We start from the raw sequence: 16,497 nt of genomic DNA on the forward strand, positions 1-16,497 counted from the left end.
GACTGAACACACAAACAGCGGGTTGTCGTGTAGTTGCTGCTCCGTTACACCGTCATACCCTCACAGCTAGCCGTGCTAACCCTCCTGTCTCCTGCTGCTCAGCTGGAGACAGACAGCAGCCTCACTCACCACGACCTCCTCCTCCTCCGCCTCGTCCCACCTTCCATAAAATGTCCCTCTCATACACGACTTACGTCGGTAGCGTTTACACTCCGCATGGTGGACGAGGGTGGACGGACAGTGGTGCTTTTATCCGGGGTCGACCACTCACTCGCGAGCCTGTTCGCATCGCTGCCTTTCATGTAAATCATGGATATCTTGCGCAGAATTTAGTAACGTGAAACAGCTGTACAGTCGAAACGAGCGAGAGTGTTCATCTCCCACCACTTCCGTTTTCGCTTTAACCGCCATTGGGTCTGCTGGGATATGGAAAATACAAACTATTCGGGCTTGATAATTCACCCAGAATAACATGTAATATGTTATAAGCACATTTTGTGTCTAAAACCCGGCGGGCGTCGTCTATTAGAATGTCTCCTGGTGAGTAAATCCCCCAAAATTCTACCAAACGATCACTTTTACACCAGGGGATTGTGGGTAATGAAGTTCATCTAATCGACACCGCAAATAAAACACGTTTTTACTTAAAACAGAATGTTAATTCTACACATTTCATAAAGGAGCATATAGCGTAATTGTACAATATGTTATCTTGTGGTACGTTGGCCTTGAACGGTTATAATGTTAAAACATCTCTTCAGAAAATGAGAGTGATTTTCACTTCCGGAACCACGCTGCTGTTGAGTAGCTCGCCTTAAGTGAACCCTCTTGATTTATTTATTTTATTTCTGAGCTGAACTACAGTCGACTGTTAGTAAAATGGACACATAACGTTGGGCAGTGAGTGTTTCATTTTAATGCTGCATAATTTCTGTTATAGAACAAAACGGTGTTCTGCCGATGTTCAGGTTGAGCAGTAGTAGTAGTAGCATTATTGTGTTTTCTTTCTGTTGACAAAAGCTCCACAGTCCCTCCCACATAATATGTCAGGAGAACTTCAAAACAACACATTTTAGGACCAACTATTGTGTAGTTTTATAGTATCATCGAATATCTTCCTAAATGGTTTAATGAATGTGTGGATTTGGTGACTTCTGTGGTCCTAACAAGTCAAAATAAGCATTGTCGTGTGTGGCTATTTCTTCCCTGTTGGCTCTTACAATATCCTGCTTTTAATAAAGTGAGGAGGAGCAGCCCAGTGTTTGGTGCTGCTGCTGACATCATGTGCAGAGTCAGCCCTAAAGTTATTACTCTTTGCAGCCACAGAGGGGCAGTAGTGGACTATGTGACAACATCTGCACTCCAAACATCCTTGATGCTATCATCCTTGATGTATGAACTTTAAAGATGAAAACGGTGAATTTTGCTGGATAGACATTCTCATTTCTATCACATCTTAAATTTACCATCCACATATTTTTAATCATTTGTAATTACAGCCATCTTTCACACCTACACTCCTCTAGTTTTCATTTCTGTTTGTCTATCTTCCATTTATTTTTTGCCCCATCTTGGTATCCACTGACACAATTCCAGCTGCCTTGACCCTCTGCAGGTTCAGCTGATAAACAGCATGTTGTCATCGCCATGGTCAATTCACACTCTCAGCTCTGAAACCTGTACAACCTGACACATTATACTCTTGCATAGTCGCATGAATTGAGCTTGAGAGGATAAGATATGGTCATTTTTTTGTTATATTTGGACAAGTTAAGTTTCATTTCTTGCCTTTAGACAATTATAAATGTCATTATATGAATTTCTGCATCGCCCAATGGTTTGTAGTGTAGATTTTGTGGAGTGTATAAGATACTGCACCTCTCCTTGTGTTGACAGAAGCATTAGGGAAAGTGAGAGTGGCATTCCAGAGAGAGAGAGCTTGTAACTTGGATGGCATCACAATGTATGCAAGACTATTTTAGGCAGGGAGACTGGCGCTTATGTGTCACGAAAACCTTGCACCTTTATTTTGGAAACTGTATTTGGATTATTTGTTCAGAGGCTTTTAAACGACTTTAAAACCCAGATTTTGCCCAATTTTTTAAAGCTCGAATTTCAGCATTTTTGTCATTACTACAGGCAGCAGCAGAGGAAATGACACACAGTGCAACTGTTGCACTGGTCAGAATAATATATCTACTATGACCCAATGTGCACATGTACACACACACAGGTATGGTAGGCATGTATAATGTTGCAGGCGTGTGGGGAATGCTTGGCCTGTGAAAGGCTGCAGCTGACAGCTGTCACCTCCTGTGCCATAATCTGTCCATCTCTTCCCAGGTTTTCATCTCTCACACACATACTGACACAGTTTCACTGGACTCCGCTCTTCTTCTGTTTCCTCCGCTGTAATTCTTTTCTCGGACACTTAGACCGACGAATATCGCTGCCACACATTCTCGAACTTCACACCCATTCACGCAGTCAGCCTCATAGACGCTCCCTGTTCCTTTTGTAAACAACAGTTGTCCCCACTGATATCGTGCAGAATTCTTCCTTAAGCTTTAACTTAACAGCATGTCTCAGTCCAAAGTGCTAGGTCAGTGGCTGATGAAGAGACTTAAAGACATAGTTCAGGGTTTTGTAGGGTTCTGTGACTGGCGGGCATGAGCACATCAATACAAGGCTGCAACTAGGCACAACACCAAAAAAAGATAGATTCAAGCCACTTAAAAAAGACTCTTAAATATAGTATGTCCATACACTATCTTTAGAATATGTTCACAGCTTTATCGTGCTGTTAGATAGCCATGTCCAATGGGAAAATGAAGTTTATGTTCACTGGAGTTCACAGACAAAAACAAGGATTTCAGCTCAGAACATGGGAGTTGTTTGGCCTTACTGAGGTAAGATGGAATTGAGGCTTTCAAACACTGGTGCATACAGCAGAAGAACAACAAAACTCCTGCGTCCACTTCAAGAACCAACTTTAAATCTCACCCAGGTGCATTTCTGCATTTCTACCTCTTTTGTATTATTATTTTACAGCCAGCCACAAATCGAAGCCTCCCCAGTCACATAGCTGTGGACGTCTGCCAGCTGGTGATTTTCTGTTGTCGATGTTGTGGGATGCTCCCACATCTCCTCCTCTTGTTTGTCTTCCTGTTCCAGGCACATTCCTGCTTTGGTTGTAAATTGACAGCTCGGTTATTAAAAATCAACAGAGCCTGACCGCTTCTCTGCTCACATGGTAGAGTGACCGTAGATTTCTTGTTAACCCTGCTGTTAAATACTGTCATGAAAACACAGCAGCACATTGAGGGTGAGCAGGAGGTATTTTGTATGTGAATGTGAATGTTCAGCAGCTACATTGCAGCATGGATTATTGACTTTACTGAAATCTTAATCTCTGTCTTTTCAGCATATATTTGTTCCTGTACAACTACTGACAGTTTAGTTATTATCTGAACTGTTAAGAGTGGATATACTGTACTTTTGATTAGCTCAGGCTAACCTTGGGTTTTGAGGACTAATGGAATTATTGTCTCCAACAGGACAGTTATGGACACAAGAATAATAATTGAATAATTTAGCGGTGACAAAGAAGCAAAACAAACATATCGGCATTTTAAAGATCATATGAACATAGTGACATTGTGAAACAACACAGGTTCAGATATATTTGGTGCTATTTGGATTTAAAAGTAGCATCTTGTCTGTGTGCATGCATGCATGCGTACACTGAGAAGGTGATGGTGTGAATGTATTATTTTCTTCTCTGTGTTTCTTTTGAGTGAGAATGTTGACTGGGTGTCGCTCTGGTGCAGCTGGCTTTATTATAACTTTATTAATCCCCAATTTGCCCTCTGCATTTTACCCATTTCTGCTGTAGGCCACTGAGCAGCAGCCAGGTCCAACTCCAGATGGTGCCTTGGTCTGGGACACCACCACTAAAGTTTCTGACATTTAAAGTACAAAACAAAGTATTAAAACAAATACACCAGATTGTGTGCATGGATGTTGGACACGCACTTAGCCCCTCTGATGTCAAAAATAATCCTCTCCCACTGCTATTTTTGTAAATTGAGAATACAAGTGGCTTTAATGACTCTTAATGCTTTAAAACACCCCCACAATACACTGCTGTATAAAGGAGAGGACTATGGTGCCCACTCAACTGACAATGCACACTCATTTGCATAGCCACCTCATCTCATATATATATAACTAACCTGATCATATTTCACAATTTTCTGATGTTATTTTATGGACCAAACCACTCATAAAGAACATACACAACCAGTTCATCAATAATGCAAATAGCTGTCAGCTGCATCCCTTGTGTCCTGACTAGTAAAAGTGCAAAGTATGACCTATTTACATTGATATGACGTAAGATTTATTGCATCGTTTTGTTTTGTATTGAGTCCAAACGCGTAAAAAACAACTTGTTAATGAAGCAGACTCTGACTCGTGAAACAGGTTTTGTGACTGATGTGTGTGATCTAATAAAAATAACATTGATGCTCGCTAACACAACACAGCCTTCACTGATGTTTGATGGAATAGATATAAAATTTTATATGAATGTTTCAGAGTAGAAAAAAAATTGTTTACAGTTTTTCAGGAAGTCAGCAATTAGGAATATGAACTGCAAAATGCTTTTACCTTATAATTACAGTAGTGTATTCTGAACAAAGCATGTACTGTATAATATATACGTAATGGACACAATATACCTCTTATAGCTAAGTTTATTTATATTGATGTTTGTTGTTTTATTCATTTCCATAATTGTCATATTTTGTGTTTTGAAATTCATTGTATAATTGAATCATTAAACCTAAGATGTTACAGCTGAACTGTCTCCAGTATTTCCGCAGTACTTCCAATGACTGAATCGTATGTCTCCATTTTTCTTTGTTTCTGTTTTTATTTTCCATACTATTCATCATTTATACATGTTAATTATAATACCCGCTTGTTTTATATGTGCTGTTATTGTTGTTCTATACGTTTATATGTCAACGTTAAAAAAAACAAACCTGTGGAAAGTGTGTTACGTCTCTCAGTGTCCGGCAGACCCACCGGCAGACCGCACACAGGTACCGCACAGGTGAGGTTGATGACGTCAAACAGGAAGTGGACACGCGGAGTTCAGTGAGGTCTGGAGCTGCTGCCGCTGTGTTTGTCGACTTTCTGACGGAAATCATTTCAATCATTGTTTGTGTCAGAGGAAAAGTGGCGAGAGATGTGCACGTTTGGTGAGTTGTGTGTCAAGACTGGTGATGGTGTGTTGTTGTACCGTGTTGTTGACCACCTCACCTTTCGATGTTAATGTCAGCGCTTTGTGTCCGACGCTGGGTTTCATTGTTTGTGAAGCGAAGGACAGGTCTGCAGCAGGTACAAACCATAGGGGTTTCTCCCGTGTTTATATGGTGAATAACGGAGTGTAGAAGAACATACTAACGGTAGAAAATGAGCCGTGAACATTCAGAGGCTTGAACCTGACCACAGATCATTTTATGCCCACGCCTTCCCTCCCTCTCGTCTCTCTGACTCACTCAGCTGAGCTGCGAGTGTATTCAAAATGTTCCAGCAGCGTGTTGGCAGTCATTTTATGAAGTACCTAAATGTAATACTTGAGTAAAAGTGCAAGTATCTTACCAGAAAAAAACGTGCATAAGTTAGCAGTAGGTTTGATATTCGCTGCATATTCGTTTTCGAAAGACATTTTCTCAATAACAAATAGACATTTTCCCATTCTGATTGATGTAGTAGTTGCCAATGGTAGGCAGCTACTTACTACATGTGAAGTTTTGTTGATATCTGCCATTATGTTGAAACTGTATGAAATTAAATATTTAAAAAAATCAATAATATGACATTTTCTCATTCTGATTGCTTTAGTAGTTGCCAATCGAGGCAGCTATTCAACGGAATTACATTTCCATCATCTGTTTGCCATAGCTAGCTTGTTACCAATGGTAGGCTGCTACATAAGGTGACTTTCAGTGGAACAGTGTGGGAATAATTCTGAAAAACACACCAAAGGCATCATCATTTTTATTACAGAGTATTTTAGAAGAATAATATTTATAATATTTAATTTCATACCGTTTCACAATAATGGCAGATATAAACAAAACTTTACCTGCAGTAAGTAGCTGCTTACCATTGGCAACTACTACAGCAATCAGAATGAGAAAATATCTTTTCGTTGATTTTTGGTGAATTTTTTAAATATTTAATTTCATACTGTTTCACAATAATGGCAGATATCAACAAAACTTTTCCTGTAGTAAGTAACTGTTCACCATTGGCAACTACTACAGCAATCAGAATGGGAAAATGTGTATTTGTTGATTTTTGGTTAATATTTTAAATATTTAATTTCATACTGTTTCACAATAATGGCAAATATCAACAAAACGTCACCTCTAGTAAGTAGCTATAGTTGCCATTGGCAACTACTACAGCAATCAGAATGGGAAAATGTCTATTTGTTGATTGAGAAAATGTCTTTCGAAAACGAATATCCAGCGAATATCAAACCTCCTGCTAACTTATGCACGCTCCAGGAGTGAACCTTTTACAACATTACTTGAGTAAAAAGTATTATGCAGTCGTATATAGTATTGTATAGCATATGATATTTACTCTACTGCATTAAAAATTAATTTTCTGATATAAAATGTTCTTAGGTTTTAGAAGTAAAATTATTAAAACAGTTTGGGATAATGAATGAGTGGTAGGGTGAGTTGTCTTTCAACTGGAAGGCTGTGGGTTAAATTCCTGGATCTGCTATTCTACGTGTCCTTGAGCAAGACACTTGAATGGGTATGAAAGATGTGTGAATGTCTGAATGGCAAAACTGTACTGTAAAGAAGATCATCAAGACTAGAAAAGCTCTATATAAATACAGACCATGACCAGCTCTTCTTCTTCTGATTTTATTGGGTAGTAACGAGTAACAAAGATAGTTAGAGGAAATTAAAATCTATCTACTATGCAAAAAAAATAAGTCATACAAATAAATATGAAACAGTTCATATGTAAAAGTTTACATCATTGCAATAGAAAATACAGAAGGTACCTTTATGATGGTGATGTGTGGTAACAACACTTTTTAAAGCACTCGGAGAGTGCAGACCTCCGCCAAGGCAGCTCAGCAACACCCCCCCACCCACACAGATCACGCCCAAAATGTAATCACTTTTTCCCGGTCCCATTGTGGACATTTTCTGAAATCCAAATCCATCTGTGACTTTTCGAGCTATGTTGCTAACAGACAGACAGACAGACAAACAGAAAGACAGACAGACAAACAATTCAATATCGAACTGGACTTTGAATTGCAAAACTGGACTATATTTGGGCTAAACAGCATGAGGGAATTGTGTAGTGTGTCTAATATTCTTTTACTTTTGTTTTATTATTTATTTATCAACTAAAGAATTAGTTTTAAACCGTTGCCTGCAGATGAATTAGCACTTTACCTCATTTGCTTTCTGGTTTCTCTCTGGTACAGTTTGATTGAAATATTACAAATATCCATGTTTTTTACTTTTAATTTAATCCGTGGCCTGCAGACAAGTTGGCCCTTCATCTCAACCGCTTCCTGGGTAGGACTGAAGACTTAAGGGAAAATACAGTATTTAATTGCACTTTTTCTGCCAAACACTGTGTTTGAGATTTAATATGTAAGGCTTCAGTTCAACGTGAACATTCACTGTGTGACAGACTTTACATTTGACAGTGCATTAATCTAACTAAAAGAAGTGAATTATTGCAACATGTATTAAATTTTTTTTAAATTGGCATAAAGCATACAATATATTAATCAAAAATCAAGCAATTGTCACAGAAAATAGTGGCTGGTTTAAATGATTTAACTACAGCAAATAGGCTCAGGAGGATGCCAAGAATTTGTAAAGTATAAACCTTGACAGTAAAGTACAAACCTTGGGTAAGTCATGCTGCATAATATACTGTATATCCCTAGCCTTTCATTTAATTTATATTTCCAAGAAAAGGTAAAAATTATTATGACCTTATTTTAAAACGGTATTCAGATTATGAGGTTTACATTAGCTATTAGAATTCCTTTCGTATTCCTTTTTTCGTTTTTACAGAGCAAAGTCCATTATGACTCATATCAGCAATAACGTCCACTGTTGTAATAACTCCAATAGGAAGTAATATGATTAGTGTACTTTATAATTTGACTGAAATCAGAAACTCCACGTGTCTAATAATGATTATTCTTTGTCTTCTTTGTTTTGACCTTATGCAGGTTAAATTAATCAGTCTTGTTTAGACTATTGTCTTAATCTCATTAAGATTGGAATATTGTTTCTCTTAACCTTTACAGTGTGTCCCCCACAGTAAACTTAAATTTATATGTATTATATTAATAATAATTCATTTATCAGTTGTAAACTGCTCAGTAAGTATCTTTAAGACGCTTTAAACTGTAACAGAAGATGACTAGTGGAAACTGTTTTGCTTTACATATAATATTTGAAATATATGCACATCATGTTTCATTTTGAACCTTCCAGCTGACCCGTTTCCAGTGGAATCATTTGGCCATAAGCTGTATTAATCATGTGTTGGATTTCTGTCTTTCAGACAAGGACAAAGAGCCAAGGAGGCTGATGAAAAAAGGATTAGCTCTCATCCTGATCGGCCATATTAACTTCATCCTTGGAGCTATTGTCCATGGCAGTGTCCTCCGCCACATTTCCAAACCCAGTCAACATATTACCACTGAATACACGGTGGCCAACATCATCTCTGTCACCTCTGGACTGTTGGTGAGTCAAAAATGAAGATGTTCAAAGTCAGTGAATCACTGCAGAGGAGGGAGTTTTAGCTCATTTGTTTCTGAAACGGTTCTTAAAACTGTAGTGGGTAACTTTTAAATACAAACAACATGCTGACCGTTGTCAAATGAGTTCACACAATCATGATTAACCCCACCAGCTCCACTCTGTGTTTCTCTGTACAGTGATTTATAGGTCTCGTGATGCCCAGTGACATTTATGCACCTCACACAGGAAGTGATTTGTTTAATGTGAAGACAGGTCGAGGCAACTGCAACTTTATGCTAGCAAAGCAAAACGGCTGCAAACAGGTCGGAGTTTGATTAAGAACCCAAAATGGCGCCGACAGAAAGATTAAGTGCCCTACACTGTTGCTGTGTACACTCTCCCAATCAGGCCTGATAAGTCGTGTTCTCACTGAGTGGAACGGTTGGTTTGGTACAGTTAATTTTTTCAGTACCCTTCCCTTGGGGTACCAGAGTAATGTTACAGTAATGTATGGGTGGAGCTAGACCAGTTCCACTTCAGCTGATAGGGTGACAGAAAAGCGTCACTCCTCTGCGACCAGTGTTCCTTCAATGCCCGCACTCTGTTCTCCATTGTTGTCTATTGTGGGGTTGTGTTTTATGTCGTTGTTCATTGTCGTTGCACGTTCCAAACCGTACTGTACTGTACCAAACTTAACTGCACCATGATCGAAACACGGTTATAGTATTGCTTGGCAGGGCCTGATTTCAGATGAAGGACCCAGCACCCATACAAAAATTGGCAAAAGTTACAGATTTGAGCTTTAAACATAGAAGCGTTGGATGGCTTCAGTCCCCCACCACCCTCAAAGGATAACAAGTATAGAGAAAGTGGTTGGACAGTTGTTTCCTAGAACATAGTGAGCTTGAATACCCATTTGTGTCAGTGGTTTTTGCTCCTCTAATTCTGTTATATTGTTGCCTATATTTGTCAGCAATCAAGACTAAACTTGCCCGTTATTAAGGAGCTGGTTTTTCAACCCAGTCACCAGTCGCTTCAGGGCGAGCTCCATTACACTGAGGTGTCGGATACACTGCCGGTTGTAAATGATGTCACGTTTCTTGGAAATGCACTCCATTCAGGATGTGAGAGAGTGTACTGACAAATCCAAAAGATGACTTAGACCTATACCATGTAAATGTAATACACTAAAAACAATTGTGTTGAATTTTACAGAGCATTTCCTCTGGGATCATTGCCATTGTGGTATCGAGGAACATTCGTGATTTAAAACTGGTAAGAATTGGATTAATTTTTCTGCTACAAAAATGATCACGTCAATCACTCTGCTCTTCTCTGTATGTATGATGCTGTCTTTTTGTTTACAGCAAATAGGACTCATTGTTACGTCGTTTCTCAACATCCTGCTCTCTGCAGCATGCTGCGTTGGTCTCCTCTTGGCAATTAGTGTCACAGTGGCCCACAGTGGGCAAGGTTTGATGCAGGGGTGCAATGACACAGAGGTGCCCATCAATGCCCGGTCACCTGTGGCTGCCCAGTGCCCCTTTGATACAACCCGCATTTATGTGAGTCTAAGCTTTCATCTTGTGTTTCCCCATCTTTTAAAAGTTCTTCTTCACTCTCTTCTTTGGCTCTTTGACCTCTATTTGTTCCCGTTTTGCTTGCGAACACATCACAGGAGAAGTCGTCTCCTCTGTAATGTTTCTCTGTCTCGTAGGACACCACCCTGTCCTTGTGGATTCCCTGTGCTGTGCTGGCGGCAGCGGAGGTTGGACTGTCTGTCTGGTGTTTCATCGTTGGATTGGCTCTCAGGGGAATGGCACCCTGTGGGAACAGCTACATCAAAGAGCAGGTGTGTGTGTGTGTGTGTGTGTGTGTCTTTGTGTGGAGGTGGGAGGGTAGTGGTACACTGGAAGGATGTAACCGTGTGTTGCGTTTGAATTTCTGTATGACTCAGACATGCACATGCACACGCTTACCCGCCCTTTTCACTTGAACTTGTTGAAGCTACAGGAGGTTAGAATCACGAGAGAAATAGCTGATCATTGAGTCGAATCTCCCGGTTGTTAGTTTTGAATGGAGGCTCTCTGTCCTGAGCTCCTCCCACCAAATGCGCATTGAACAGATGCTACATTCTCTTTCTCTAAAACGCTTAATTTTGTTGCATCTATTGTCCGACTGTCTTTAGAATCTCCTTTTCATGCTGCTGGTGGACTATATTCAAGACAAGAACAGCGACCACAGGAAAGATAGTTGAATGAGCTGAAGAAAATAGAGACATGTACACGTCACAGGAGAAGGTGGCCCCTTTGTAATGCTTGGAATGTAACTCCAGCTTTTTTTTTTTTTTTTTTTTTTTTTTATATGTCGGTTTTACACCTTTATAAATGAAAAACTTTCAATAAAAAATACAGTGCAACAATTATAAATAGAGACATAGGTTAGTAAAGTTCTTGTTGTTTTCATTGAGACACCCCAAATGGCAGGAATAACTCAGTGTGCATTTAATTTTCATTATGTTGAAAAAGTATTTAAAAGTAAAAAAAAAAAAGTACTGATGTAATTATTAATCAAAAACCACAAGAATATGTTGCCTACCCCAACTTTAATGATGTTGATTGAACTGTGACAGCCGCACTCATCCATTCACGCTCTTTTTCAGTTTGAGGAAGAGGCCGCGCGTTCGTCACATAGCCGGCGTCTGATTGGACATCGCCTCAACCCTGACGTCTAACCACCAGGAAGGATAACCCTTGGTTTAAAACAAGCACAGCCAAATCCCAGAATGCACCACTGCAACTGTGTTGAAACTAGTATTTTTTTTAAAAACCTGTATTCAGTTAGGTGAGTGTCAAAGCAGTTTTACATGAAGCCAATAACTCTACTCTTTTTATTTTCTTCTAGCAACTGAACCAAAAATATTATCTTGTATGTGAAGTAGTGACAAGAAAGTAAATTATATATATATACGTATATATATAATATATATATACGTATATATATATATATATATATATATATATATATATATACACACAAGCACATATACAGTATACAGTGTTTTTTTGTAAAACAGTAAACGGATAACATTAATAATGAGATATTTTAGCATTAAAAATATCATCTCGTTTAAAGAGCTTCTACATACTGGTGCATTAACCATGACAGAAACATAACAAATGATTGATGACAATTACCAATGCTGTTAATTTAGGGCGGCTGTGGCTTTGGGTGGTGGTCTAATCCATCCGTTAAGCACTGTATATATATATTATCTGGCATTGTTTGTTAACCTATGACCTCCTGTTTGTAAGTGCAGGACAGCGTTAAGAGGTTCACTACAGGAATATATGGGCCAGCAGCCTCAGCTGCCCGCCCCCCCCCCCCCACCACTGACAGAGAGGATCAGATCAGCCATGAAACGGTTAATCTAGTGCTGAGCTCAATTGTGTGTAAGGAAATCATAGCACGGCGCGCTAATCCTGAGGCTGTAACAGATAAATATTGACACAGAGCTGAGCGATGGAACCACAACACTTCTGTGTGGCCATTTCAGTGAAGAGCACAGTGATGTCACGCCCGAGACTCATGAAATATGTATTTCAATTCACAAGATGGATATTAGGCGTGTCTGTGTGACTTTAAATATTTAAGACAAGTGTATTATGTGAGGATCAATGAAGGGATCTCATCTAAGCCCTGTGATGTGATATTTTAATGAAGACCTTTTTTATATATATATATTTGCATTTTTATTGTGTTTTAGGGGACATGGTATGTTTTAATGTATGATTGCTGATGTATTGCTTCAAATATATCACTTTAAAAAAAATACCATCCAATTATTAGCCAATCACAAAACAGGCTAATCATCATCACTAATATTTGATTGAAATAATCTTTTGAAACTTTTAACTATGCTTGATTATTGTTATTAAAGTTCATTCATTTCAAATACATATGTACTTATTGTACACGAATGTTCTAGGTATTAACCTAGTTTTTTATTTTATTAAAAATGTGCATCTTTTGTGTGATTACGTTTTCATGTGCACAAATTGCTTGAATTAAAAAAAACAAATATTGATGTACTATCCGTTTTGTGATTTTATATAAAGTGTTATTCACGTATTAGTTTTTCTTATTCAAGTTTCTTTATCTTTTCTGAGAGAATTTGTGTTGTGTGTGTGTGTGTGTGTGTGGTTTGACAGATTGTGTCACGTTAAGCGCATCCCATTTAACCCCTTCACGTCTTTTACTGTATGTGACCTTGAGGAAGATGAATGAATCCTTTGAACCTCTGTGTTCCATGGAGAACAGAGAACTAGACGAAACACACTACACCTGAATGAGAGATTGAGGTGGATGTTATCATCAGTCACAAATTCACTTAAATAAGGTTAACTACTGTTAGAAAAACAATTTCAATCCAGTTCTCTATCAGAATCACCACGAAAAATCACATAATTTTCTCCATTGGCCATTATCTACATCCCGGAAAATGTTATCCATATCCGCCATACAATTTTTGAGTTCTATGTCACACAAGTTCCTTTTTTTGTTGATTTAGATTTTATTTATAGTGAGTTCAACAGACCCCAACTTTATTTTTTCTCTGACAACTTCATTGATGCTATCAGGACATGAAGAGGATATTAACAACTGAGATATAAAACTATTTCATAAGCAAAGTACACACCTGAGCTTTAAAGGTACATTATAAAATAAATGTATGATATTAAGTCATAAACATTTGTAATAAAACAGAAAATTCAGTGAACCATAAACGTTCCACCGACTGCTGCTGATATTGTGGATGCTGTCTTTAATCGCCAACTCCTTAATGTTAATAATTGTTTTTTTTTACTTTTAAAACCAAACATCTGTCACTTAACTGCCAACTATAGCAACATACATCTCTTAAATCATTTTTTTTTGTTTTTTAATAAAAGCACTGAATTCTGTCAAGTAAAAAAAAAGGTATAACACCAGGTATAGGTTGATCTACTTGTTTCCGTGAGCTAATAACTGCAGTTTTACATATTTCACATATTTATTTGTTGGGTATTATGGATAGAACTTAACATTTTTTTGGCAGATCCCCTGTTTGTTTTTTTGTTTTTTTGTTTTCTTACCCCTGAGGCCCCCAAAGACCCTTAAACCGCCCCTGTGCAGCGTCAACAGCAGCGCGCATGCAACACAGTCCACTGGGGGTCAATGTGGTGGCGTCTGTGCGCGGCCACGCGGCATCCGCGGTCACGACGCGCGTCTTCACGCTGCAGGGAACCAGCTGCAAAACGGCGGAACAACGAGGATCTGCAGTGAAGCTGAGCGGAGCCGGTGGAGCCGAGCAGCAGAAGAAGGAGGTGGAGGAGCAGCAGGAGGAGGTGAAGAAGGAGGAGGAGGAGGAGAAGACGCTCTTCAAACAAGGTGAAGCGTTTATGATGTAACCGAAGTGTCTTGTTGAACAGCGACGTGTTGACTTAATGAACGTCGGTGAGACGGAGACTCTGACCGAAGACACCGCGGTGACAAACGCTCGCCTCCTCGCATTGGTACGTTTCTCACCGCTGCTGTCACCGTGTGTGTGTGTGTGTGTGTGTGCGTGTGTGTGTTTCATGCTGTTTTAAATGAAGCGTCACCTTTTTTCTAAAAATGTCTGTGCTTTCTCAAACTGACCTGCGCACACACGGCTCACAGTAACATGTGCATAAGTTAAAAGTTAATATCATTTAACGGTTATATTAAATTGTATTTAAATGTATTATATTTATTAACGGAGCCTTTTTTTTTTTCCCTGTGTGGTCGACCGTGAAGACGCAGCAGCTCCACTGTTACCCGGCCAACCTCACACAAACACCAGAGCAGAGCTGTGTGTGTGTGTGTGTGTGTGTGTGCTGCAGGTGTAACTGCTGCTAACATGTGTCTTTATTCTGGTGCATGCTGGGGATTCACAGACACACAGTGCAGTCAGTTTGTATGTGTTCATGTGTATATTTATAATTTATTAGTGAAATGATGAATTATATTCTGCCATTTATTGTACTTAAATGACACAGAGTCACCATCCAACAGGCTGCTGTCATGTCATCTGATATTTTAATCCTGACTTCTTCTTGTATAGAGACATGGGTGTGGCTGATAAGAGAGCACACCAGATGCACTGCAACTTTACTATGAGCTGTGCAAGTCCTCGCTCTTTCATCATATGTGTGTGTGTGTGTGTGTGTGTGTGTGTGTGTGTGTGTGTGTGTGTGTGTGTGTGTGTGTGTGTGTGTGTGTGTGTGTGTGTGTGTGTGTGTGTGTGTGTGTGTGTGTGTGTGTGTGTGTGTGTGTGTGTGTTATTAAACCCACATACAGGACCTCACGCCCCACTGTTGTAGCTGGTTGTTAAGAACGTATTATCATCCATTGAAACCTCTTTTTATTTAATTACATTTTTCATATCATGTGTTCATTCCTGAGGATTAGGCACATTGGACCCTATAAATTGACTGTAGGTGTGAGTGTGTGAGTGGATGGTTGTTTTTCTCTTTGCCTTTGGCCCTATGTCAGCTGGGATTGGCACCCTCATGTCATGTGGACGATAAAGTGGTAGAAAATGAGTAAAAAAAAAAATCAAGTTTAATGCTGTTTTATGTTAATTTACCTTTAAGGACCAAATGGACTAAAACTGGTGGACTATAATCTAATTGGTTTTTTTTTGTTTTTTTTTAAACTAATACTGTGATAGCAATTTGATTTGAGTTAAATTTTTTATTTTATTTTGAATAATTAATACTGTTTATAATAAAACTTATAAATATGAATTATTCTTATTAGTATAAACCCTGGATCAGGTGCTCTGTATACTGTATATATCTGATATTGCAGCCAAATCAAAACAAAATGTAATTGTTCCACCCTTGTACTATTATGTTCTTATTCGCTTATATTTCTTGAATCACTCCTTTTATTGACTGTTTGTAGACTTTGTATTGATTTCTTTCAGCTTTGTCTCTGTGTGTGTTTTTTGGGGGTCTTTATGCAGCAGCTTGAATCTTCCTGTGCTTTATGAATAAAACTACCTTCCCTGTGTTTGTGTCTTGCAGAGGAATAGGAAATAACTTGGACAGAGGAGAGGAGATGATAGGAACTTCCAGTGTGGGATTAAACAAGAAGGATATTGGAACTGGAGAAATAGATATTTTTGAATTTTTCGTGAAATTGGAATGAGAAACAATTCAATTGAATTGAATCGGTGCTCTGCCTCATATGCTTCCTGGGCAAGACTGAACAATCAGGGGAAAAGTATTTTTTTCCTTCCCCGGATATTTTGATTTGATTTGCAAGATTATGGCCTGAGTTAAGTACACACTGTGTTATTTCAAACACATGGGATACCTCTATTAGAATGTAAATGTAGTATTGCTTCCAACATGTGTGTAGTGTATAAGATAATAATAGCACCTCTCAAAAGTGCAGCCTTTGTGATTTGTTAATTGCATTGTTTCAAAGTGCACTTTTGATCCGAAAGCACGTAATTGTTCAGTCGTGTTCCCGGAGGCACATTTCCAGAGTGTACCCATCTCTTGAGTCAACCTCCACCCCTTTTTTTTTCTGAAAAAATGGACTCGTCTGCTTCTCATGTGAAGGAAGTGCACGACTACGTGATACAATCATGGCTCTGAAACGCTGT

The 16,497-nt window shown here is 38.8% G+C and overlaps 1 protein-coding gene across 1 annotated transcript; it reads left to right on the forward strand.

Annotated features, from left to right (window-relative positions):
* Nucleotides 1-2,580: 2,580 nt before the first annotated feature.
* krtcap3 (keratinocyte associated protein 3) lies at nucleotides 2,581-11,553 on the forward strand (the record flags this gene model as incomplete). Its single annotated transcript, XM_083900587.1, has 6 exons — nucleotides 2,581-2,602; nucleotides 8,638-8,822; nucleotides 10,035-10,094; nucleotides 10,187-10,384; nucleotides 10,537-10,671; nucleotides 11,482-11,553. 6 exons carry the CDS (start codon nucleotides 2,581-2,583, stop codon nucleotides 11,551-11,553), a joined length of 672 nt encoding a protein of 223 aa, XP_083756713.1.
* Nucleotides 11,554-16,497: the final 4,944 nt, after the last annotated feature.

Source organism: Microchirus variegatus, assembly GCF_963457635.1.
Source record: "Microchirus variegatus genome assembly, chromosome: 14".
NCBI lineage: Eukaryota > Metazoa > Chordata > Actinopteri > Pleuronectiformes > Soleidae > Microchirus > Microchirus variegatus.